The following is a 24,871-nucleotide window of genomic DNA, read 5'->3' on the forward strand; positions in this document are numbered from 1 at the left end:
GTGGTATTTCATTGCGGTTTTGATTTGCACTTCCTTAGTAATTAGTGATGTTGAGCATCTTTTCACATATTATTGATCATTTATATATCTTCTTTGGAGAAATGTCTATTCAAGTTCTTTGCCTGTTTTTGAATCTGTTCTTTTTGTGTGGTTGAGTTATAGGAGTTCTTTTTATATTCTGGATATTAACCCCTTATCATATACATGATTTGCAAGTATTTTCTCCCATTCCATGGGTTGCCTTTTCACTCCATTGGTTTGTGTCCAATACTCAGAAGTTTTTAATTTGGTGTATTCCAATCTATTTTTTTCTTTTGCTGCCTATGCTTTTAAGAAACCATTGCCAATGTCATGAAGATATTCTGTTTTTTTTTCTAAGAGTTTTATAGTTCTAGCTCTTACATTTAGGTCTTTGATCCATTTTTGGTTTATTTTCATATGTGATATAAAGTAAGGGTCCAACTTCATTCTTTTGCATGTGGATATCCAGTTTTTCAATCATCATTTGTTGAAAAGACTGTCCATTTCCCATTGAATGGTCTTGGCACCCCTGTCAAAAAATCATTGGACCATATGTATTAATTTGCTAGGGCTGCCATAACAAAGTACCACAGACTGAGTGGCTTGAAGAACAGAAATTTATTTTCTCACAGTACTGGAGGTTAGAAGTCTGAGATCGAGGTGTCAGCAGGTTGGTTTCTTCTGAGGCCTCTCCTTGGCTTGTGGATAGCTGTGTTCTCCCTGTATCTTCCTATGATCTTACCTCTGTGCATGTCTGTGTCCTAATATTTTCTTTTTATAGGGACAAAAATTATATTGGATTAGGGCCTCCTGTATGACCTGACTTTACCTTAATTGCCTCTTTATAGGTATTAGCTCCAAATACAGTCACATTCTGAGGTACTAGGGGTTAGGACTTCAGCATGTGATTGGGGGGGCACAATTTAGCCCATAACACAATGTATGAAAGGATTTATTTCTGGGATCTCTTCTATTCTCTTGATCCATATGTCTGTTTTTATGTCAGTACCGTACTGTTTTGATTACTGTGGCTTTGTAGTAAGTTTTGAAATCAGAGAGTGTGATTAGTTCTTTTTCAAGATGGTTTTGGTGACTCAGGGTCCCTTGAGATTCCATATGAATTTTAGAATGAATTTTTCTATTTATGCAAAAAATTTTGGGATTTTGATAGGCATTGCATTAAACCTGTAGATTGGGTAGTTCTGTCCTCTTGAGAATATTAAATTTTCCCAGTACATGAACACAGGATCTTTTCATTTATTTGTGTTTCTTAATTTCTTTCAGTGACATTTTGTAGTTTTTAGTGTACAAGATTTCACTTTCTTGGTTATTTTAAAGTTATTCTTTTTGATGTTATTATAAATTGAATTGTTTTTTAATTTCCTTTTCAGATTGTTCACTTTTAGTGTATAGAAACATAAATGATTGTTGTTTGTCGATTTTGTATTCTCAAGCTTTGCTGAATTTGTTTATTAGTTCTACAAATTTTGGGGGGATCCCTCATGAAGCATTCATTGGGCATCTTTTTTGCTGACTTTGGCCTCCCAGCCCTCTTCAACATATAATATTGTGTTGGCTGCGAACAGAGATAATTTTACTTTTTCCTTTCCAATTTGTATGCCTTTTATTTATTTATTTATTTTCTTGCCTAATTGCTCTGACTGGGAGTTTGCTCTGGAAGTGGCAAAAGTAGTCATTCTTGTCTTGTTCTTGGACTTAGAAGAAAAGCTTCTAATCTTTCACCATTGAGTATGAGGTTAGCTGAAGTCTTTTCACATATGGCCTTTTTTATGTTGCTGTAGAGGAACTTAGATTTTTAAAGAAGGTCACATTGTTCTTAAGAGGAGAAAACTGTCAAAAAGGTCAATTACCTCACCTGCCCACTCTGTTCTAAACAACTTTTTTTAACTTGAATAACAAAAGAAGGTTTAAATAAAAACTTTATTTATAATTTAAAAGTATAAGAGATTGTGTTTGTCCCCAAACATAGGAAAAATTGGTACGATTTTTTAAAATTTATTTTTAATTGTACATATTTGTGGGGGTACAGTGTGTTGTTTCAATACATGAATGATTCACTTAGGATAGATAGCATATCCATCCCCTAAACATTTATCTTTTCTTTGTGGTAATTACTGTCAAGATCTGCTTTTCTAGCTATTAAGAAATATTCAACGTAATATTATTAGCTATGGTCAGCCTAGAACACCAGTATAAGCTTCCTGTCTACCTGTAACTTTGTACCTGATAATTCACCTCTTCCCTGCCTCCCTGACCCCCATCCCCTTTCCCTTCCTGGTAACCATCATTCTACTCTCCACTTATGTAACAACCTCTTTTTCTTTTTTTTAGATTCCACATAAGTGAGATCATGAGGTATTTGTCTTTCTGTGACTGGCTTACTTCACTTAACATGATGGTCTCCAGTTGCATCCATGTTGCTGCAAATAACAGGATTTCATTTTTATTTTTTTAAATAGCTGAATAGTATTTTAGCATATAATATACCACATTTATTTTATGCATTCATCCGCTGATGGACATTTAGGTTGATTTTATCTTTTGGTTTTTGTGAATAGTGCTGCAGTGAACATAGGAGTGCAGGTGTCTGTTCAATATATTGACCATTTCCTTTGGGTATATACCTGTCAGTGAGATTGCTGGGTAATGAGGTAGTTCCATTTTTAGTTTTTTGAGGAACCTCCATATTGTTTTCCATAATGGCTGTATTAATTTACATTCCCACCAACAATATATGAGAGTTTTCTTTTCTCTATATTCTCGTCAGTGTTTGTTATTTTCTGTCTTATAATAGCCATTTGCATTTTCCTGATGATTAGTGATGTTCAGCATTTTTTCATATACCTGTTGGCCATTTGTATGTCTTCTTTGCGAAATGTTTATTCTGGTCTTTTGCCCCCCCCCCTTTTTTTTTACAGACTAAAATTTAACTTTATTTAGACATACTCAAAACAGAATAGTCGTAAACCAAAAAGAAAAAAAAAATCAGAATAAAGTGTCACTGCCATTTTGTTTGCAGGAAGGAGTCATGAAATGGAACAAATTACCAGGAAAACATTCAAAGACCATATCGAAGTAGCTAGGATATGTTAAGACTGAAATGCCAAAATTAAGTATTATCCCACTTAACCTACAAAAACAAAGGGAGTCAAAAGTTTATCCTGTTTAGTACAAGAATTTTTACGTTAAATGTACAGCAATTCATTCCTCAGAAAGTGATACTGGCAACTTTCAGAAGAAAGAAGTTTCCGCTATGCAACGACTAGAAAATCTCAAAAACAGCTAAGCAGCTATGCTATAGCTCAGTAAGTACCATTAAAGTATTCTGGGCTAAGCGTACATTTCAGTTTAATACTGAACTACATTTTGAGTTTTAAAAAGGCAGCAATAATTATATTTTGGTCTTAATTCTAGATGCTTAATATAGTTAAGGCAACAGTTCAAGCATTAAGTGAAGGTAGTTAACATTTAATGACAATCATTACAATCTTTTGCAACCTACATATGCTGTATAATGCTTACATGGAATGAAACCAGTGTTCTTAATTGGTATTTTACACACACACACAGAGAACTTAAAAAAGAAATCTATCAAAAGCAATCATTCTAAATATACTGTGGTAACATGTTAAAAATGTAAATATACCATAGAACTAAAGTGATATGAACAGCATTACTCATTACCTAGGAGAAAGGTGACTGGTTTTCACATAAAGCTAAGCCTGTATCAGTCATCCTAATCACAATGGCTTGTAAAAGCATCAGGTTTCCAGTAGAGAAACTATTCTAGGAAAGTCAGTAAATCTTTTGAAAGTTTCACATCTGTAAAACCAGGATAAGGCTACAACTGTCTTGAAATGTGAACAAGATATCAGATGAAACAGTAAGATTCCCAGCCATAATGTAAGATAGGAAGGTCCTCATGCAGCATATGCTCCCTGGATCTGGGAAAGCTTCATGTGCATAATACAGAAGTTGCTGAAGAAGGAAACTGGAGGAGTTCAGCTACATTTCCATCATGCCATGACTTTTAGACCTCAGGAATGGTGTGATCCATCAGGCTTTTCATAATGCTTGGTGCCATCCGTTTCATAATATGTACAAAGATAAAAGCAGGCATGATTGTTATGGTAACTACAGTCCCAGATGTTGACAGTATGTCTGCAATTTGAGAGTCCTTTAATCCAATGACATTCTGTCCGTTGATTTCACAGATGTTATGTTCCATGAGAAGACCATTTTTGGCTGCAGAACTATCTTTCACTATGGATGTTATTTTTCCATTTTTAAAGATAAAGCCACCATGTCCAGTACTATCCTTATGCATGGTAGTTGTCCGTTCAAAGGGCCTGTCATGAACGGTCATAGTAATTTTCTCTCCAAAAGCCTGTTTGAGCACCTGTGTGCTTTATCAGAGCTCCAGCCAGCACAGTTTTCACCATTGATCTGAAGTACTTGGTCCCCAAATCTCAAACCAACCAACGAGGCAGGAGAATTAGCCTGGACTAGCTGAACAAATATATCATTATCTATTGATTTAAGCCTGAGCCCAATTTTTCCATCTTGATCCTTACACAAAATGACTTCATGAATCCCTTGCTTAATTTCTGCTCTACAAATTCCAACATCATTACTGGTAACAGGAGTCACCATATAGTTCATACTGTTAGGTCTTGCTACCAACTGCCCCTGAATTGGCGCTCCAGGGACCATTGCCATATTTGCACATATTTCTTCTTCATTTAAACTCAGGCCCATGTATTGGGAGAGCTCCGGATACAGTTTAGGATAGAGATTTCCATCTTGAGAGACGGGTGCAGAAGCGTCTGACAAAACTGCTGGGTTGGTAGGGTTTGCAGAAAAGGCAGTTTGAGCGATTCTGGGACAACTGCATGTGGCATGGGCCTCAGACTGCTTTTAAAAGTACAAAGTCCAAAGTCTCATATGAGACCAAAAGCAAAAGTCCTTCCAGCTGTGAGTGATTCTGGGACAGCTGCATCTGGTATGGGCCTCAGACTGCTTCTACTCATGGCAGAAAGTGGCAGGCAGCCAGTGGGTACAAGCTGATCACATGGCGAGAGGAAGCGAGAGAGAGAGCGAGAGCGAGAGAGCTTTTGCCCCTTTTTTAATTGGGTTGTTTCGGTTTTTGGCTATTGAGTTGTTTCAGTTTCTTATATATTTGGGGTATTAGCCCCTTGTCAAATGCATAGTTTGCAAATACTTTCTCCCATTCTGTACTTTGTTTCTTTGCTTTGTTGACTGTATCCTGTGCTGTGCAGAAGCTTTTTAGTTTGATGTAATCCTGTTTGTCTATTTTTGCTTTTGTTACCTTTGCTTCTAAGGTCATATCCACAAAAATTATTGCTGAGACTAATGTCATGGAGCTATGTTTGCTTCTAGTAGTTTCATAGTTTTGGGTTCTACATTTAAGTCTTTAATCCATTTTGAGTTGATTTTTGGATACAGAGAGATAAGGGTCTAATTTCATTCTATTGCATGTGGATATCTGGTTTTCCCAGCACTGTTTATTGAAGAGAATGTACTTACCCCATTGTGTGTTCTTGGCACCTTTGTGGAAAGTCACTTGGCTGTGAATATGTGAATTTATTTCTGGGCTCTCTATTCTTTTTTTTTTTTTTTTTTTTCTGTTTTTAAAAGATGACTGGTAAGGGGATCTTAACCCTTGACTTGGTGTTGTCAGCACCATGCTCTCCCAAGTGAGCTAACCAGCCATCCCTATATAAGGATCCGAACCTGTGGCCTTGGTGTTATCAGCACCACACTCTCCCAAGTGAGCCACGGGCCAGCCACTTGGGCTCTCTATTCTGTTTCATTGGTCTATGTGTCTGGTTTTTTTTTTTTTTTTTTTTTTTTTACCAGTACCTACCATGCTGTTTTGGTTACTGTAGCACTGTAGTATATTTTGTAGTCAGGTAATGTGATATGTCAAGCTTTGTTCTTTTTGTTCAAGATTGCTTTGGCTATTCAGGGTCCTTTGTGGTTCCATGCACATTTTAAGATTTTCTTGTTTTTTCTATTTCTGTGAAGATTGTCATTGGTATTTTGATAGGGGTTGCATTGAATCTGTAGATTGCTTAGGGTAGTATGGATATTTTATTTTATTTTATTTTATTTTTGTCGTTTTTTTCGTGACCGGCACTCAGCCAGTGAGTGCACTGGTCATTCTTATATAGGATCCGAACCCGCGGCGGGAGCGTCGCCGCGCTCCCAGCGCAGCACTCTACCGAGTGCGCCACGGGCTCGGCCCAGTATGGATATTTTAACAATAATCTTCCAGTCCATGAACATGGGGTATCTTTTCATTTATTTGTGTCTTGTTCATTTTCTTTCATCAGTGTTTTATAGTTTATATTGTAGTGATCTTTCACCTCTTGGTTAAATTTATTCCTAAGTGTTTTATTTTTTTTGCAGCTATTGTGAATGGGATTGGATTTTTTTATTTGTTTCAAATAGTTCACTACTGGTATTAGAAATGCTAATGATTTTTGTATATTGATTTTGTACCCTGCACCTTTACTGAATTCATTTGTTAGTTCTAGCAATTTTTTAGTGGAGTCTTAGGTTTTTTTATATATACGTATATGCCGGAGACCAGCTCCGCAGGATTTGTTGGACCTGAATAGGTGGTGTGGCTTCGGCGAGGAAAGAAAGAGATGGACCACAGATGTCTAGTGCAAGTATGGACAATGACCACATGAATCTTGCTTTATTTATATTTTTTACTTAACTTTTTACATGATGATTTATCTTTTAATCAAACATTTATTATTTTATCTCTATAGAAAAAGAAAAATCAGACTGTTCCAAAGCATTCATGCTGTGATAAAAGCACCCTCTCATGCATCAGTAGTTTACCCCAAAGCCTGTGGCTTGTGGCCAGGAAACTATACAATAGCAGCATGCTTGGCATTAGAGAGTGTCAGACTTTTGGTCTGAATCACAATTCTTGACCTTTTAAACTTACACATAAACTTATATTCTAAATTCTTATAAAATCTTACTTATATTTAACAATTTAATGTCTTATGTTTATATTTATTATTTTAATTTATGACCAAAATCACAATATATACAAGATGATTTTATATAATGAAACTTGATTATAATGTTCTATTATATTTTATACTACTACTAAAAACAATTATACTATAAACTAATCTAAACAAAATCTATTAATATCAAAAACCTTTTTTAATATTTTTATTATTTTACCTATTCATCTTTATAGTAAACCTTTCCAATTTTTTTACCAATTGACTCTGGGAACAGTATGAGGAACAAAGTAAAAAGTTAAATGATCCTACTCTAACAAAAACGCAATATATCTTATTATTACTAGGGAAACAACATGTTCTTGGTACATCAAGTGAAACTATGGGAGTGGGGAGAAACAAAGAAATCTGTAACTGGTGATGATCAAATAGTTATAAACATTACTGCACCCAGACCCACTGTCTCCCTGGGGGATGTGAATAGAAATCCAACATAATAACTTCATTCCAGACATACAAGAGCATGACCACAGCCGCAATGGGTCCATGCACACATCACTAACAAGGAAGATTAATGACAAAATTAAATGGAGCCAACCCATACCGGGAACATGCATCAAAAACACCTTTAGTACTGACAATGCCCTTTAAATAAACCAGTTAATTTTGATGTATTTTAACATGTCCTTTGAGAAACTCCAGGGAATTTCCCAAAGCCATACTAAGCCAAAAGGTTAGGCTGTTAATTCTGGGAAGCCTTGTCAAGCAACCAAAGGTGAACAAACAAGAACTTCCATGGAGCCGTACCGCACATATGGGACCCCCTTGAAGCCTGCAGAACAAGGGATATCACTCAGGCTCCCATGCTGTTCCCTATAGCAGGATGGCTCACGGCATATATAGTCATGTCATCTGCAGGTAAATGTAGTTTGACTTCTTCCTTTCCGGTTTGGATACCCTTTATTTCTTTCTCTTATCTTATTGCTCTGGCTAGAACTTTCATTACTATGTTGAATAAGAGTGGGGAAAATGGGCATCCTTCTCTTGTTCCAGATCTTAGAGGAAAAGCCTTCAACTTTTGTCTGTTCAGTATAATATTAGCTGTGGGTTTGTGGTATATGGCCTTTATTGTACTGAGGTACATTCCTTCTGTACCTAATTTGTTAAATGTTTTTATCATAAAGAGGTGTTGGATTTTACTAAGTGCTTTTTCTACATCTATTAAAATGATCATATGGTTTTTGTCCTTCATTCTGTTGATGTATGTATTAACATTTATTGATTTGTGTATGTTGAACCATCCTTGCATCACTGGGATGAATTCCACTTGATTGTGGTGAATTATCTTTTTAATGCATTGTTGGATTTAGTTCTAGTATTTTGTTGAGAATTTTTGCATCTATGATTATTTGGAATATTGATCTGTAGTTTTCTTTTTTTGTTGTATCTTTTTCCGCTTTTGGCATCAGGGTAATGCTGGCCTTCTAGAATGAACTTGGAAGTATTTCCTTCTCTTCAGTTTTTTGGAAGAATTTGAGAAAAATTGGTATTCGTTCTTCTTTAAATGTTTGGTAAAATTTGGCAGTGAATCCATCTGGTCCTGGGTTTTTCTTTGTTGGGAGACTTTTTCCTGCTGCTATTGCTCAGCTCACTGGTAAGGGCATCTGAATCCTTGACCTTGGTGTTATAACACTGTGCTCTAACCAAGGGAGACTTTTTATTACTGTTTTAATCTCATTACTCGTTATTGGTTTGTTTCTAATTCTTCATGATTCAACTTTGGTAACTTGTATGTATCCAGGAATTTATCCATTTATTCTAGATTTTCCAGTTTGTTAGCATACAGTTGTTTATAAAGGAACATTTATATATACTGAAGAGATAGTCTTTAAACTACTATGTGTAAATTTAATTTTTCTTTATTTTCAAAAAGCTATTAGTCTCTTAAATCATGTAGAAAACAAAAAGTAGAGTTACCTACCATTGTTACAATGATACTAACTTTTATAATTGCCCATGTATGTACCTTCACTGAGATCTTTATTTCTTCATATGGTTCAAGTTATTGTCTAGTGTCCTTTCATTTTAACCAGCAGGACTCCCATAAGCATTTCTTGCTGGGCAGGTCTGGTGGTAAAAAAAAAAAAAAAAAAAAAAACCTCCCTTAACTTTTGTTTATCTGGGAATGTCTTAATTTATTTCTTACTTTTGAAGGACAGTTTTGTCAGATATAGGATTTTGAGTTGACGGTTTTTTTGTTTTGTTTTGTTTTTAGTACTTTGAATGTTTCTGTTCACTGCTTTCTGGTCCCCAGTGTTCCTAAAGAGAAATGGCTGATGATCTTATTGAGGATCGCTTGTATGTGATGAATTGCTTCTCTCTGCTGCTTTCAGGATTCTCTTTGTCTTTGTCTTTCAAACGTTTGATTATAACATGTATCATTTTGGGTCTCTTAGAGTTTGTTGAGCTTCTTGAATGTTTATATTCATGTCTTTTCATCAAATTTGGGAAGGTTTCTTGCCATTATCTCTTTAAATATTCTCTCTGCCCCTTTATCTCTCCTACTCTTCTGGAAATTCCCCAATGCATATATCGGTGCACTTGATGATGTTCCACAGGTCCTTTAGTCTCTGTTCACTTTTCTTCAATCTTTTTTCTTTCTCCTCCTTAGACTCAATAATTTCCATTTTTCTGTCTTCAGGTTTGCTGATTCTCCTGCTGCTGAAATATGCCTTTGAATCCCTCTAGTTAATTTTTTTTTTCTTCAAAGATGACCAGTAAGGGGATCTTAACCCTTGACTTAGTGTTGTAAGCACCACGCTCTCCTAAGTGAGCCACAGGTCAGCCCTCCTCTAGTTAATTTTTTATCTCAGTTATTGTACTTTTCAGCTCCAGAATTTCTTTTTGGTTTTTTGGGGGGTTTTCTATCTCTTTATTGATATTTCCATTTTGTTCAGACACTGTTTTCTTGACTTTCTCCACATTTTCTTTTAGTTCTTTGAGAATCTTTAAGACAGTTGTTTTAAAGTCTTTGTCTAATAGGTCTACCATCTGGTCTTTCTTTGGGACTATTTCTGTTAATTATTTTACTTTGAATGGGCCATACTTTCCTGTTTCTTTGTATGACTTGTACTTTTTTGTTGAAGACAGGACATTTGAATCTAATGACATAGTAACTCTAGAAGTCAGATTCTTCCCTATCCCTGAGGTTTGTTTATTGCAGGATGTCTCTGTGCCTGGGATCAGCCTGAGGTGTAAACTTAAGGTCTTCTCTGATCTTTCCTGAGCCTGTGCCTCTCTCTGGTATAGGTGGTGACTTTTTAACTTTCCCCTGTATATGTGGTTGCTTTTGAATGCCCTCATTTTCTTTTTTCTTTTTTTTTAAAGATGACCAGTAAGGGGATCTTAACCCTTGACTTGGTGTTGTCAGAACCATGCTTTCCCAAGTGAGCTAACCGGCCATCCCTATATATAGGGATCCAAACCTGTGGCTTTGGTGTTATCAGCACCACATTCTCCCAAGTGAGTCACAGGCCAGCCTATGAATGTCCTCATTTTCAATGTCTGGCTCCCAAAAGAGGAAAAAGAGAAAAACGAATAGTAGAGAAAAAAGTTGCCAGGACTTTAAGTCACTGGAAGTTACTTCAGTTAGAGGTGGAGGAGCTTGCAACAATGGAGGAAGGTGCAATAATGGTCTCTGCCTCTTGGTCTGTATGTCTGTGATCAGAAGCAGCAATCAGTGATCAGGGCACAGATCCCCTATATTTGGAGGACAGAATCCTTTTTGCCCACCCTGGCTCCCAAAAGCTGCTCCTGGAACTGGTGCACAGCTGCCTGACAGGTGCTGGGAGTGGGAGATGAGTAGCTAAAATTTACCAAAATTAACTGGAATTTACTGTCCAAGCCTTCCCCTGGAAGTTGAAAGTCTTTAGTAGATTCCAGAGTTTCCAAAATAGTGACATCAGACAGATTCTGCCAATGCAGTTGTCTATGTGGGGAGACAAATTTCTGGTGCTGCTTAATCCATTGTCTTCCCAGAATCCTCCTCACAGATTGAATTTTTAAAAAATTTATTTGAACAAAGTTTGAAAACTTAATGAGATAATCTTAACCCTGGGACTGCCACCATTTTGCACACTTGTACACAACACACCCTGGGAGGAGCATTGTCACTGTATCTCCAAAGCCTCCTCTGAAGCAGATCTTCTAAAGTATAGGGCAGGCAGTCTGCACAGAGCAGTGGACTGGAGAGAGCCACCCCCAAGGGAGCTCTGGACAGGTTGCCTCCAGACCTGTGCTGTCCCTGCACAAAATAATTCATTGAAGGACATTGGGATAGCCACTTCCCTTTCCTGGGTCTCGGTTTGTTCATCCCAGCAAATGTGGGAGTTAGACTGGATCAGTGTTACATAGAACACTGATAAATAATTCCTTAAATGAAAAAATTACCAGACCTGTAAAACTCCTAGACTCAGCAACATATAAAGTAAAAACTGAATGAACTATTAGAGCAATTTTAGAACTAACACTGGTCTAGAATTTAGTGAATAACAGAAAGTGTGTCAAAGCACAGAGACATAAAAAGCAGAGATAGCATAAGTCAAATTAACCTTTTGCCATAGCTCAGTGTTTTGCAGTAGAACGAGGGAAAGTAGATATAATTAGGCAATCCTCTTTCCTTCATCTGGGTCTTAGTTTCCTCATCTGTAAAACTTGGGCTGGACTCGTTGTTTCTAAGGAAGCTTTCCTTTTCTAACTCTAGGTTAAATTCTTGGCCCTGTGATTACAGGAAATAGAACTGACAGGTGCAGGGCATGGCATGGAGGTGGTACTGCATCAGAGCTTTCTTCCAGACTCCTCTGAGCTGCTGTGCTCCACCACATGCAACTCATCAGAAAGTCTGACAGACTAGGCTAGGACAAGGGAGTGCTGATATATTCTTGGTTGGATTAAGGGTGTAGGTGGGTCTGTATGACCTGCAGGGATGACTGCTTCCATTGTTTCCCAAATATGATTTTAGAAGTACAAGACAAGGGCCAGCCTGTGGCTCAGTTGGGAGAGTGTGGTGTTGGTAACACCAAGGCCATGGGTTCAGATCCCTATATAGGGATGGCCGGTTGGCTCACTTGGGAGAGCGTGGTGCTGACAACACCAAGTCAAGGGTTAAGATCCCCTTACCAGTCATCTTAAACAACAACAAAAAAAGTACAAGACAAATATTTGTTACTTTAGTATTTTTGAATGTGTTTTAGTGAGTATTAAAAAAATGTGTAGTTAGCACATCAGATCTGTTTCAGAGCTGTTACTGCTTAGAATGTGGCTCTAATTTGAAAAGTGGGTTGGTTTAAAGAAGCACAAGTGATATTTGAATACAGTAGAGGGTCTGGAGGTGTGTGAAAGGAATGACTAGATTTGAGAAGCCTTGGCCTGTGGGTCAGGCACCTGGGGTGGCACCACAGCAAGTGTGGCTGTGACACGCCTTGTCCTTGCATTGGGCATTCTAGAGACCCTACCACAAGGAGATTATCTTTCCTGTTTCAGGAGGAAACAGGCTGAGAGTGGAGATGGTCTTCTAAGACACTGCCAGGATGTGGCGTAGAGTGGGACTAGAGCAGACTCTTCTGCTCCAGTGTGCCATAGGGTGTCCTTCTGACAGCATCCCTTACACTTTTGTGTAAAAGTCTGGCTTAATTTTGAAAGTTTTCTCATTCTCCAAATTGTTTTCCTTGTCAGCTTGTTCAGAGTCAGCTGACTTTCCCTGAATGGGGTTGTTATTATCTCCGTCACTTCATGTTTATCTAGAGAAGGATCTATAGAGGTCTTCCTTTTCTTTGATTTCAATGTTATTTTATTTCCTTTTTTGACCTGATATTCTCCTTCTTTGATCACTTCCACAAATGGGATGTCTCTTTTTTATTGGGAGTTGTAGTGCTTTGCTTTTAATTCTTATGTAGTTCAATTTGGTTTCCAGGATCAGAATCTATTTTAGTAGTAATATATTTTAAACCAGATTCTAAGAAGATAGATGTCTGTGAAGATCCTGTTAACTACAAAACAGTTTATTCTTACTTTTTGTCAACATGTTCTTTGCTTTGCTTGATGATTCTTTCTTACACTTTTTAACTAGTTTGTGAGGATTTGGAATTTGATCATAACTTCCTTTTTTGTTACTGTCGATTTCCATATAGTATCCATTGATAATGCCTTGATATTCACATCTTTTAGATTTTTTGTTTTGTTTTTGGCGGCTGGCTGGTATGGTGATCCAAACCCTTGACCTTGGTATTATAAGGCTGTGCTCTAACCACCTGAGCTGACTGGCCAGCGTTTAAATTTCTTTATTTTTTAATTTTTTAATTTTAATTTTAATTTTTTTTAAAAAGATGACCGGTAAGGGGATCTCAAACCCTTGACTTGGTGTTGTCAGCACCACACTCTCCTGAGTGAGCCACGGGCTGGCCCAGATTTCTTTATTTTAAAATCAGATCTTTTGTATAGCTTTCTTGGTCATGCACATCTTTATAATTATCCAGATCCTAATATATTTGGTTCATTTCAGAAACTATTTCTGTCTTCCAGTTTGCTTTAAGATATAGAACTGTGGGTCAAAATTTAAGTACAGTAAAAATTTTAAAACATGTTGCAAACAGCCTTCCAGAATTGGGACCAATTCACAGTCTGCAGCCCTGGCTGGTGAAATGGTTTGTTGAATGACTACAGGTGTAGCCATGGGCTTTCTTTAAATCCCTTGGAGTGTGCAGTCTGCCAGCTTTGCTGTATATTTCCTGGCATTTGTGGATGAGCTAGCCTGTCTGTCCTCTACCCCAAATGATGGCAGGCCTGTTTCTCCCGTCCCATCCCCCAGAATGCCGTCCGTGTCCCCCGGGACTTTGAGGGCTGCAGTGTCCTCCGCAAGTACCTTGGCCAGCTCCACTACCTGCAGAGTCGAGTCCCCATGGGCTCAGGCCAGGAGGCTGCCATCCCTGTTACCTGGTGAGAGCCAGCAGGCAGGGCTGGGGAGCAGGGAGCCTGGAAGTTACCTGAGACAGCTTGGGGGTGTCTGGGTGGTAGGGATGCACCTACCCTCTCCTCCCCTTTCTTCTTGCTGCACAGGATGGGGAGTGGCCTAGTGTGATCTCCCTAGGTCTCCCCTCTACATCCCCACACTGGGTTAGCTGGTCCCCTTGCCTGGCCTCAGGGCCCTGGCCAGCTTCTACTCTTTAGATGACGGGGGTGGTATGTCTGCAGGACCGAGATCTTCTCAGGCAAGTCTGTGGCCCATGAGGACATCAAGTATGAGCAGGCCTGTATTCTCTACAACCTTGGTGAGCTGCCTGATCCCTCCCCAGGGCCCTACCACCCCACCAACCCTGGTTCTCAGCTCATTGATGGCCACAAGGCAGTGGGCTAAGGAAGGGAAGAACCTGGATTCTGACCTCTTCACTGAATTCTCCCAGCTTCTCTGCTGTGTTCTGGGCCCACAGGGAGCCACTGTGCTGGGGAGATTCTCTACCAGGCTGGCTGCAACACAGAGTTGCCACCGTGTGCTCCAGCTGGGAGAGATGGCCTTTCTTCTTTGACTGGACATTACCCTCCCTCCTTGTGGCTTTGGGCTGCTTCAGGCAGGAGGAGAACAAGGCTGGCCTCAACTTGCCCTGCTAGTCAGTCTCAACCTGGCTCCAGGGAGAAGCTTGGGGAGCCCCAGACTCCTGCGTAGGCATCCCTGAAGCTTCAAGCCTGGACCCCTAGACCATGCACAGGGGTGCCCCCTTCCTCTCCCCGCACCCGTGCAAGTGCAGAGGTAGAGATTAAGGGCTTGGCTGCACTTCTGAGTTTTCCTGTTCACTCCAGTTTTAGTGTCCCTGGACTAACTGTCCTAGTTCTCAGACCACTGTTTTCCTGATTCCACAATCAGGATGACAACAGTGCCCCTGACACTGTGTCTTCTGCCTCCCCAGGGGCGCTGCACTCCATGCTTGGGGCCATGGACAAGCGGGTATCTGAGGAGGTGAGGAGGAGAGGGGCAGTGTGGGACACATGGACATACCAGGGAGAGGTGCCGAGTGTTCTCCGCCTCTGGAGTTGGAATAGCTCCTGCTCCATGGGAGGGACACAGGCCATCCTCCCCCTCGTCCCTCCCAGGGCATGAAGGTCTCCTGTACCCACTTCCAGTGCGCAGCAGGCGCCTTTGCCTACCTACGTGAGCACTTTCCTCACGCCTACAGTGTTGACATGAGCCGCCAGATCCTTACTCTCAATGTCAACCTCATGCTGGTGAGCAGGTGCCCTGGTTAAAACTGAATTGAGTCCAGGGGAGGAGATGGCCAAGGGAGAGGGCAGTTAGGTCGGGATCTTGGACTAGGCCATGTGCAGATGGCAGCACGGGACAAGTGAGGGGCTTTGGTTTTGGTCTTATGAGCTCCGGGTGGATCAGCAGTAGGGTGGTGCTTCTCAGAGTGGGGGAAATTGGAGGAGAGAGGGCAGCAAAAAGAAGATGCCTTGGTCTACCCCTGGGGAATGGAAAGGACTCAGGTGAGTGAAGGAGTGCACCTGCATGTGTCGCGCCAGGGCCAGGCTCAGGAATGCCTCCTGGAGAAGTCGATGCTGGACAACAGGAAGAGCTTTCTGGTGGCCCGCATCAGTGCACAGGTAGGCGCCGGGGCTGAGGGCAGGCCTTGGCTGCAGTCCTGACCACCACCAACTGGTCCCCTGTTATCTCCCAGGTGGTGGATTACTACAAGGAGGCATGCCGGGCCCTGGAGAACCCCGACACTGCCTCACTGCTGGGCCGGATCCAGAAGGACTGGAAGAAGCTCGTACAGATGAAGATCTACTACTTTGCAGCTGTGGCTCATGTGAGGGCACAGGACCGTGGGGGCTGGGCTGGGCTGGACTGGGCTGAGTCGCGGCCCAGGGAACGAGGCATGATGGCTTTTCTTTCTTTCTTTCTCAGCTCCACATGGGGAAGCAGGCCGAGGAGCAACAGAAGTTCGGGGAGCGGGTGAGCGAGCTGTTTCTGTCCTTCCCTCACATCCCTGGCACCACCCTGCAGGCCTGGTGTGTCTTACATGTTGTCCCATCTTTGCAGCCCTCATCCCGAAGGGTCTGAGCAGGCATGGATAGTGGGAGGTGTAAGCTGGCTGCCAGCGTCTTGTCTTCTGATGGGTCACCTCAGGGCTAGATGGGGAGGCAGGAGTAGGGGTCCAAGCAGGGAGGGACAGACCAGGCTTTGCCTGCTGCCCTCTGCAGGTTGCATACTTCCAGAGCGCCCTGGACAAGCTCAATGAAGCCATCAAGTTGGCCAAGGTAAAGCTGAGGAAGGCCCGGCTGCCCCTCAGAGCCCTGAGGGTAGGGGGAGTCCTAGTGCTGGCTGTGGTTGGTGCTGAGGCCCCACCCCTATTTCTACCCTCCAGGGCCAGCCTGACACTGTGCAAGATGCACTTCACTTCGCCATGGATGTCATTGGGGGAAAGTGAGTCTCTGTGGGGCTAGGGGTGGCCTTCGTTCCCTCTTGTTATGAAGAGTCTCGTTCCTCTGCTGGGTCCTTGGGAGGAAGTCACCAGTGTCGGAGAGCAGTGCCCCCCATGGGAAGCTAGGTCCTGGATCCCTGCTGACCCCCCCACAACTCCCTACTCTCCTCACTCCCAACCTCTAGGTACAATTCTGCCAAGAAGGACAATGACTTCATTTACCATGAGGCTGTCCCAGCATTGGATACTCTTCAGCCTGTAAAAGGTTTGGGAACTGAGGGGCAGCGGAGGAGTGCAGTTAGGGGTGAAGATGGCCAGGGGCAGAACAGAGGCTGCCTTGAGGTCTGTGTGGGCCTGAGCTCCACCATTCTTCCCACCCCAGGAGCCCCCTTGGTGAAGCCTTTGCCAGTGAACCCCACAGACCCAGCTGTTACAGGCCCTGACATCTTCGCCAAGTTGGTACCCATGGCTGCCCACGAGGCCTCATCGCTGTACAGGTGGGTGGGAGGGGCTGGTCCTGTTCTTGGCACAGAGGGTGTCTCAAGAGATGTGGGCCTACAGTACCTGCTCTGTCACTTCTGCAGTGAGGAAAAGGCCAAGCTGCTTCGGGAGATGATGGCCAAGATTGAGGACAAGAATGAGGTCCTGGAGTGAGTGTGGGACTGGGGGTGGGAGGCAGAGGGGTGCATGCCAGGCTACTTTGGGGTCCCAGTGCTGCCTGTGACGGCAGAGAAGGAGTGAAATGTCTGTTCTCATTGGTAGGTCTCCGAACTCTGCCTCCTTGCCCAGGGTGGCATGGGCTAGTTATAAGGTCAGAGTCATATGTCTGCGGGAGAATGTTCCTTCTGTCCCACTGTTTCCAGCCGTGTCCTGGGCATGTTCTGTGGGTCCAGGCAGGGATGGCAATTTGCTGTCTCCTAAGATCTCAGTCCTAGCTTCAGTGGTGGAGGGCTCGCCCTAGCAGGCTCCTTTTACATGAAAGGAGTTAGATCAGCACCAAGCAGCCACCTGGCACTGTTGCCCCAACAGCCAGTTCATGGATTCAATGCAGCTGGATCCCGAGACAGTGGACAACCTTGACGTATACAGCCACATCCCGCCCCAGCTCATGGAGAAGTGTGCAGCTCTCAGCGTCCGGCCCGACACTGTCAGGAACCTTGTCCAGTCTATGCAAGGTAAGTGAGCGGCAGAGCAAGCAGGTGGAGAGGGCAGCACTGAAGTCATCTGCCATGGCCTTTTCCCTGCATCCCCTGCTTACTCAGGTTGGGGGCTGCACCCCTCTAAGCTCTGGCACAGGCATCCACCCCCACACCCTGTGGGTCGCTACCTGGTGCACCCTGCATCTGTGGAGCCCAGTGCGTGATGGGCCACACACAAGCCCTTCCCTGTGTGGGCAGTTCTGCCTCTTGGGGGACAGGCCAGAGTTGGTGCCTGGTCTGCCTGCCTCAGGTGCTGTCCCCAATACACACCCCCAGTGCTGTCGGGCGTGTTCACGGATGTGGAGGCCTCCCTGAAGGACATCAGGGACCTGCTGGAGGAGGATGAACTGCTAGACCAGAAGTTCCAGGAGGCAGTGGGTCAGGCTGGGGCCATCCCGGCTGTTTCCAAGGCTGAGCTGGCAGAGGTGAGGCGAGAATGGGCCAAGTATATGGAAGTCCATGAGAAGGCCTCCTTTACCAACAGCGAGCTGCACCGTGCCATGAATTTGCATGTTGGCAACCTGCGCCTGCTTAGTGGGCCGCTGGACCAGGTCCGGGCTGCCCTGCCCACGCCAGCCCTCACCCCAGGTGAGCCCCAGCCATCTCCATGGGGAGAGACTCAGAGCTGGGGATTTCTCTGGCCCCTCACTGACCACTGTTGTCTCCAGAGGACAGGGCTGTGCTAGAGAACCTGAAGCGCATCCTGGCCAAGGTGCAGGAGATGCGGGACCAGCGTGTGTCCCTAGAGCAGCAGCTGAGGGAGCTTATTCAGAAGGATGACATCACTGCCTCGCTGGTTACCACAGACCATTCAGAGATGAAGGTGGGCTGGGTGAGCAGGGTCAGGGTGGGGTTTGGCTTTGGGTTCCACCCTCAGGTGGTGAAGCCCTGAGTGTCCATCCCCCAACCCCCAACACAATTCCTCAGAAGCTGTTCGAGGAGCAGCTGAAGAAGTATGACCAGCTGAGGGTGTACCTGGAGCAGAACCTGGCTGCCCAGGACAACGTCCTCCGTGCGTTGACAGAAGCTAATGTGCAGTATGCGGCCGTGCGGCGGGTGCTCAGCGAACTGGACCAAAAGTCAGTGCCTGGCCCTGTGCTCCTGCCTGGAGCCCTGCCCAGAGTCCCGCTCCAGCAGCTCACCTCACACCAGCCCTTCTGCCTGCCAGGTGGAACTCCACGCTGCAGACCCTAGTGGCTTCATATGAAGCCTATGAGGACCTGATGAAGAAGTCTCAGGAGGGCAAGGACTTCTACGCAGACCTAGAGAGCAAGGTGGCCACTCTGCTGGAACGGGCGCAGTCTACCTGCCAGGCCCGCGAGGCTGCCCGCCAGCAGCTTCTGGACAGGTGGGTGTGACCTCAGGGCTGCTGGCGGAGTGTCTCCAGCACGGACAGGCTGGGCTGATGAAGGTCTGGGCCCCTTTCTTCCTGCCCATCCCACAGGGAGCTGAAGAAGAAGCCACCGCCACGGCCCACAGCTCCAAAGCCACTGCTGCCTCGCAGGGAGGACGGGGAGGCAGTGGAGATGGGAGACCCACCCGAGGAGCTGCGCAGCCTGCCCCCTGATGTGGCAGCTGGCCCACGGCCGCCTGATAGCTTCCTAGGGAGTGGTGCCCCACTCCACTTTCCTCCTGGTCCCTTCACCAGCTCCACAGACCCAACACCCCACTATCTCTCAGGCCCTTTACCCCCTGGAACCTACTCTAGCTCCCCCCAGTTGATGCAGCCTAGGGCCTCAGGGCCCCCTGCAATGCCCATGGCACCTAGGCCTGCCCTCTACCCAGCTCCTGCCTACACGCCCGGGGTGGGCCTTGTGCCCCAATCCTCCCCTCAGCATGGTGTAGTGAGCAGTCCCTATGTAGGGGTAGGGCCACCCCCAGTAGTTGCAGGTCTGCCCTCAGCACCCCCTCCCCAATTCTCAGGCCCTGAGCTGGCCATGGCTGTCCGGCCAGCCACCACCACAGTAGATAGCATCCAGGCCCCCATCTCCAGCCACGCAGCACCCCGGCCAAACCCCAGTCCTGTTCCTCCCCAGCCCTGCTTCCCAGTGCTCCCACCACAGCCACTGCCCACACCCTACACCTACCCTGTAGGAGCCAAGCAAACTCTCTCAGCTCCCCCAGCCCAGCACCACTTTTCTCCTGGGATCACAGATTTTCCAGCCCCGAGGATTGGGCCCCAGCCTCATCCTTCACAAGCAGCATTTGGACCTCAGCCCCCGCAGCAGCCCCTTCCACTCCAGCATCCACACCTCTTCCCACCCCAGGCCACAGGACTTTTATCCCCACAGCCCCCCTATCCCTTTGCCCCCCAGCCTGGTGTCCTGGCGCAGCCACTACCAGCCCTGCACACCCAGCTTTACACAGGTCCATCACAAGACCCTCTGCCCCCCAACTCAGGGGCTCTGCCTTTCCCTAGCCCTGGGCCCCCTCAACCTCCACATCCCACCCTGGCATATGGTCCTGCCCCATCTCCCAGGCCCCTGGGCCCCCAGGCAGCCCCTCTCTCCATTCGAGGCCCCCCGCCTGCTGGCCAGCCCACCCCTAGTCCCCACCTGGTGCCTTCACCTGCCCCATCACCAGGGCCTGGCCCAGTACCCTCTCGGCCCCCAGCAGCAGAGCAGCCCCCGTGCCAGCGCCGAGGCACTGCGGCTGCAGACCTGCTCTCCTCTAGCCCTGAAAGCCAGCATGGTGGCACTCAGCCTCCTGGGGGTGGGCAGCCCTTGCTGCAGCCTACCAAGGTTGATGCAGCTGAGGGCCGTCGGCCCCAGGCCCTGCGGCTGATTGAGCGGGACCCCTATGAGCATCCTAAGAGGCTGCAGCAGTTGCAGCAGGAGCTGGAGGCTTTTCGAGGCCAGCTGGGGGATGCAGGGGCTCTGGATACTGTCTGGAGGGAGCTGCAAGATGCGCAGGAACATGATGCCCGAGGCCGTTCCATTGCCATTGCCCGTTGCTACTCGTTGAAGAACCGCCATCAGGATGTCATGCCCTATGACAGTAACCGTGTGGTGCTCCGCTCAGGCAAGGATGACTACATCAATGCCAGTTGTGTGGAGGGGCTCTCGCCATACTGCCCACCCTTAGTGGCCACTCAGGCCCCACTGCCTGGCACAGCTGCTGACTTCTGGCTCATGGTGCATGAGCAAAAGGTGTCGGTCATTGTCATGCTGGTGTCTGAGGCTGAGATGGAGAAGGTGAGAGCAAGAGGCTGGGTGGGTGCCCACAAGGGCAGTGTGGGATGGTAGGGCAGGGGACCCTGGAAAACCAGCCTTAACTGTAGTGGCTTGTCTGCCCTTCAGCAAAAGGTGGCACGCTACTTCCCCACTGAGAGGGGCCAGCACATGGTGCATGGTGCCCTGAGCCTGGCCCTGAGCAGCGTCCGCACCACTGAAACCCACGTAGAGCGAGTACTGAGCCTGCAGTTCCGAGACCAGAGCCTCAAGCGCTCTCTTGTGCACCTCCACTTCCCCACTTGGCCTGAGTTGTGCGTCCACGGCCCTGGATGAGGGTTGGGGGAGGGCGAGGGCCTTTGACCAGGCCTGGCTCAGACCCTGCCCTGCCCTGCAGAGGCCTGCCTGACAGCCCCAGCAACCTACTGCGCTTCATCCAGGAGGTGCACACACATTACCTGCACCAGCGACCCCTGCACACGCCCATTGTCGTGCACTGCAGGTAGGGGCAGGCAGCTGCCTGAGGGTTACTCTGACATAGGCTCTTGACCTGGCCTCACACCCCCTTCTTGCTGCAGCTCCGGTGTGGGCCGCACTGGAGCCTTTGCGCTGCTCTACGCAGCCGTGCAGGAGGTGGAGGCTGGGAATGGGATCCCTGAGCTGCCTCAGCTGGTGAGGCGCATGCGGCAGCAGAGGAAACACATGCTGCAGGAGAAGGTGAGGGTCTGGGCAGGTCGGGGCTGGGAGGGCCCTCTGCCCTGAGATGATGGGCCCTTACCCAGCTAACCAAGCCAGATGCTCCTCTGCAGCTGCATCTTAGGTTCTGCCACGAGGCGGTGGTGAGACATGTGGAGCAGGTCCTGCAGCGCCATGGTGTGCTCCCTCCATGCAGACCCTTGGCCAGCACAAGCGTTAGCCAGAAGGTGAAGGAGGTTCCCTGGGGGCTGTCAGGACAGCCACACCCTTGTGAAGCCCTCTCCTCACCCACTCTGTCTTCTCAGAATCATCTTCCTCAGGATTCCCAGGATTTGGTCCTTGGTGGGGACGTACCCATCAGCTCCATCCAGGCCACCATTGCCAAGCTCAGTATCCGGCCTTCTGGGGGCTTGGATTCCCCGGCTGCCACCCTGCCAGGCCCTGCAGAGCCCCCAGGCCTGCCACCAGCCAGCTTGCCAGAATCCACCCCCATCACTTCCTCCTCCCCACCTCTTCTCTCTTCACCCCTGCCTGAGGCCCCTCAGCCTGAGGAGGAGCAGCTGGTGCCTGAAGCCCCCAACTTGGGGCCCCCCTCCTCCTCCCTGGAGCTGCTGGCCTCCTTGACCCCAGAGGCCTTCTCCCTGGACAGCTCCTTGCGGGGAAAGCAGCGGATGAGCAAGCAGAACTTTCTGCAGGCCCATAATGGTCAGGGGCTGCGGGCTGCCCGGCCCACCGATGACCCCCTCAGCCTTCTGGATCCACTCTGGACACTTAACAAGACCTGAGCAGGCTTTGCCTGCCTGGTTCTTACACTACATCATCTCCCAAGCCCAGCACAGGCCTCTCTCGGGGTGGGGGGTGGGGGGCCACAGCCTCTTACTCCCATTCCTGCTGCCTTTGGCCCTGCCTGGCCCAGCCCGTGGGGTAGAAATGTACCACGAGCCTTGGGTCAGGTTCTGCTCCTTTGTGGGACCTGACATTTTTCAGCTTTTTGCTATTGAAGTAATAAACCAACCTGTTCTGTGGCCATTGTCTGAGTCTGCCCATTGCTGCCTCAGGGAGGGAGCCTCAGCTAAGACAGCAGGGCCACTCTCTGTTTTCCAGACCTCTCAAACAATTTGTTAAGGAGGCTCTCCCCCTTGCTATCCATGTTGCTATACATTTCTTGGGCAGCTCTGAAAAGGATTAAGGCACAGGGAGGTAGTAGGTAAGTGACACAGGAACTCCTCCAGGGGAAGATAGATACAAGTAGCTCACAAGCTCTCTAGCAGATGTTATTTTTAAAAAATTTAATATTACAGTCAGAAGGCAGGACAGTTCAGAGGCAGCTGCCAGAAGATGCTCAGCTCCTTTCCCTCAGTTTAAGTCCAGTGCATGGGCCCCATACAACACTCCTGCCGGGAGGCCCTGGTGTAGCCAGTCGAGGTGGTGTCTCAGCTGCTATCTGCCGTCAGTCCAGCTTCTCCAGCACAGAGGGCACATATACCAGGCTGAGCTCGCTGCCAAAGTTGCAGACAATGGCAGCATTGTCCAGCACCAGGATCTGGCGGGCAGGTTGGGCCTCACTATTCTTCCCCAGATAGACTGTCTGTAACAGGTCCCCGTAGTTTAGGTCCCAAAAGGAGACACAGCCCTGGCCACCTGTCACCAGCAGGTTGTCTGAGATGACACCGAAGCTTGCACCACAGCCCAAGTCCTGAAGGCAAGGACATGACAAGCTCAGTATCTTGAGTTCTTTCCTACAACACCAAGAATCCTATGCTTTCCCCCACCTGCCTACCTGCTGAATGGAGTAGAGCTTGATGCCTGTGCTGCGGTCCCAGATGCTGATGAGGTCATCCAGACCACTACTGATGACGCATGAGGTGGTACAGGTGAGGGAGGTGACATCCCCACGGTGAGCAAACATGTGGCTGACCCGGCTGCCAGTCAGCACATCCCACAGGCAGATGGCCCCATCTTGTCCTCCACTGGCCAGCACCATGGTCTAGGGGAACAGGTCCAGGGTAGTGGGGTCACTGTGGTGGAGTACCTTTGTTGACAACAGTGTCCCCTCTGCTTCATGGAAGGCCCCTCCCAGTAGTCAGTCAGGCCCAGCTTGGTACCCCTCTACCCCACACCCACAGCCCCCTATAAGCCCCTCACCTGGTCGATGTATACAGCCGTGATGGCCCCTGAGTGGCCCTGCAGGGTGAAGAGGCAGCACGAGTCCTCCAGACGGAACACCTGGGACATGGATAAGCATCAGTTCTGGTCTCTAGGATTTTCCAAGTTTGGCGAAGACATGCCTTCCAACATTCATCTGGGACTCCTACAGCCTCTTCCTGACTGACCCAGAAAAATCCCCACCCCTTGTGCCAGGCCAATCCAACACTCACGTGATGAGATAACACTCACTCTCAGTGTGTGATCTTGGCTCCCAGTCACCAGGCGCCCGGCAGCAGCTTTCAGGGCTGTGATGGGTTTTTGGTGTGCACAGGGAACTGTGTGGGTCAGGTGACAGGCCACTGTGTCGCTGCTGCTGTACATGGGAGATGTGGGGGAACTGCCCCGCCCTGGGGTCCCTGAGGACAATGGGCCAAATGATTGATCTCCAAAAAGGCATCTAGCAGACGTCCCTTGCACTCCACCCACCTTGTGTGCACACCTGCCCACCCCAGGCCCTCTGACCTCTGAACTGCAGGGGGCTGAGGGCAGTATGTGTCTCCAAGGAGAAGAAATCGAGGGAACCACTGAGCCGAGCAGCCACAATCCTGGAAGAGAAGAGCAGCTGCCAGGGTGACTCCCTCAGAGCCCCCAATCTTGGGGCTGAGTTTGGCTGGGCACATGGGAATAAGAGAGACAAACAGGCCAGTCCAGTGCAGGAAGGAAGACAAGGGGCCGTGGCCAAGAGAAAAGCCCAAGGTGCTGGAACAGATCCTAGAGCCAGAGAGCTCACATTAACTATTAGTTTCTCAGTTCCTTCATCTCTGAAATGGGGGTAACAGTACCCACTTCCCAGCATGGTTGTGAGGATTAAATGAGCAAATACGCATAAAGTGGCACCTGGTGAACGTCACTGTAAGGGTGTAAATTAAAACAAAAACAAGTGGAGGGCTCCCCTCCATGGCCTCGAGCTTCAGGGAAGGCTTCTGAGGAGGGGAAACAGGATCTAGGGTGGGGCTGCATTGTGGAGCTGCAGGAGGCTGCTGTCTCTATCACATAAAGGCAGCTTTCACCCATGCACAGCCCACTCCATCTCCTTCCACACAGAAATAAGAATTTTCTTTGCTTGCTCACAA

General features: G+C 46.9%; 2 protein-coding genes and 1 pseudogene across 8 annotated transcripts in view; 1 reads left to right on the forward strand and 2 right to left on the reverse strand.

The window, feature by feature from the left end:
• The window catches only part of PTPN23 (protein tyrosine phosphatase non-receptor type 23), a 37,864-nt gene extending 15,247 nt beyond the window's left edge, over positions 1-22,617 (forward strand). The window contains exons 3-25 of one of the 5 annotated variants that reach the window (XM_063114280.1): positions 13,921-14,048; positions 14,304-14,380; positions 15,014-15,063; positions 15,198-15,329; positions 15,624-15,704; positions 15,779-15,910; positions 16,009-16,056; positions 16,305-16,361; positions 16,469-16,527; positions 16,711-16,790; positions 16,908-17,022; positions 17,110-17,175; positions 17,555-17,700; positions 18,001-18,312; positions 18,393-18,547; positions 18,652-18,803; positions 18,893-19,072; positions 19,169-20,918; positions 21,024-21,208; positions 21,292-21,396; positions 21,473-21,611; positions 21,704-21,817; positions 21,896-22,617. In XM_063114280.1, coding sequence (XP_062970350.1) covers positions 13,921-14,048; positions 14,304-14,380; positions 15,014-15,063; positions 15,198-15,329; positions 15,624-15,704; positions 15,779-15,910; positions 16,009-16,056; positions 16,305-16,361; positions 16,469-16,527; positions 16,711-16,790; positions 16,908-17,022; positions 17,110-17,175; positions 17,555-17,700; positions 18,001-18,312; positions 18,393-18,547; positions 18,652-18,803; positions 18,893-19,072; positions 19,169-20,918; positions 21,024-21,208; positions 21,292-21,396; positions 21,473-21,611; positions 21,704-21,817; positions 21,896-22,375 — 4,743 coding nt within the window. In that variant the 3' untranslated portion in view covers positions 22,376-22,617. Of the gene's footprint in view, positions 1-13,920; positions 14,049-14,303; positions 14,381-15,013; positions 15,064-15,197; positions 15,330-15,623; positions 15,705-15,778; positions 15,911-16,008; positions 16,057-16,304; positions 16,362-16,468; positions 16,528-16,710; positions 16,791-16,907; positions 17,023-17,109; positions 17,176-17,554; positions 17,701-18,000; positions 18,313-18,392; positions 18,548-18,651; positions 18,804-18,892; positions 19,073-19,168; positions 20,919-21,023; positions 21,209-21,291; positions 21,397-21,472; positions 21,612-21,703 lie in introns of all 5 variants that reach the window. The other 4 variants (XM_063114282.1, XM_063114277.1, XM_063114278.1 and 1 more) reach the window with 4 other exon arrangements.
• On the reverse strand, positions 3,789-5,594 carry LOC134390842 (syntenin-1-like; annotated as a pseudogene).
• A 247-nt stretch (positions 22,618-22,864) lies between the features above and the next one.
• Positions 22,865-24,871, reverse strand: part of SCAP (SREBF chaperone) — a 57,449-nt gene continuing 55,442 nt past the window's right edge. For all 3 annotated transcript variants that reach the window (XM_063113941.1, XM_063113940.1, XM_063113942.1), the window contains 5 exons: positions 24,261-24,343; positions 23,988-24,154; positions 23,736-23,816; positions 23,371-23,577; positions 22,865-23,286 (listed from right to left, as the gene is read on the reverse strand). In XM_063113941.1, the coding sequence (XP_062970011.1) occupies positions 23,041-23,286; positions 23,371-23,577; positions 23,736-23,816; positions 23,988-24,154; positions 24,261-24,343 (784 nt within the window). In that variant the 3' untranslated portion in view covers positions 22,865-23,040. The remainder of the gene's footprint in view (positions 23,287-23,370; positions 23,578-23,735; positions 23,817-23,987; positions 24,155-24,260; positions 24,344-24,871) is intronic.

Source organism: Cynocephalus volans, chromosome 11 (genome assembly GCF_027409185.1).
Source record: "Cynocephalus volans isolate mCynVol1 chromosome 11, mCynVol1.pri, whole genome shotgun sequence".
Taxonomy (NCBI): Eukaryota; Metazoa; Chordata; class Mammalia; order Dermoptera; family Cynocephalidae; genus Cynocephalus; species Cynocephalus volans.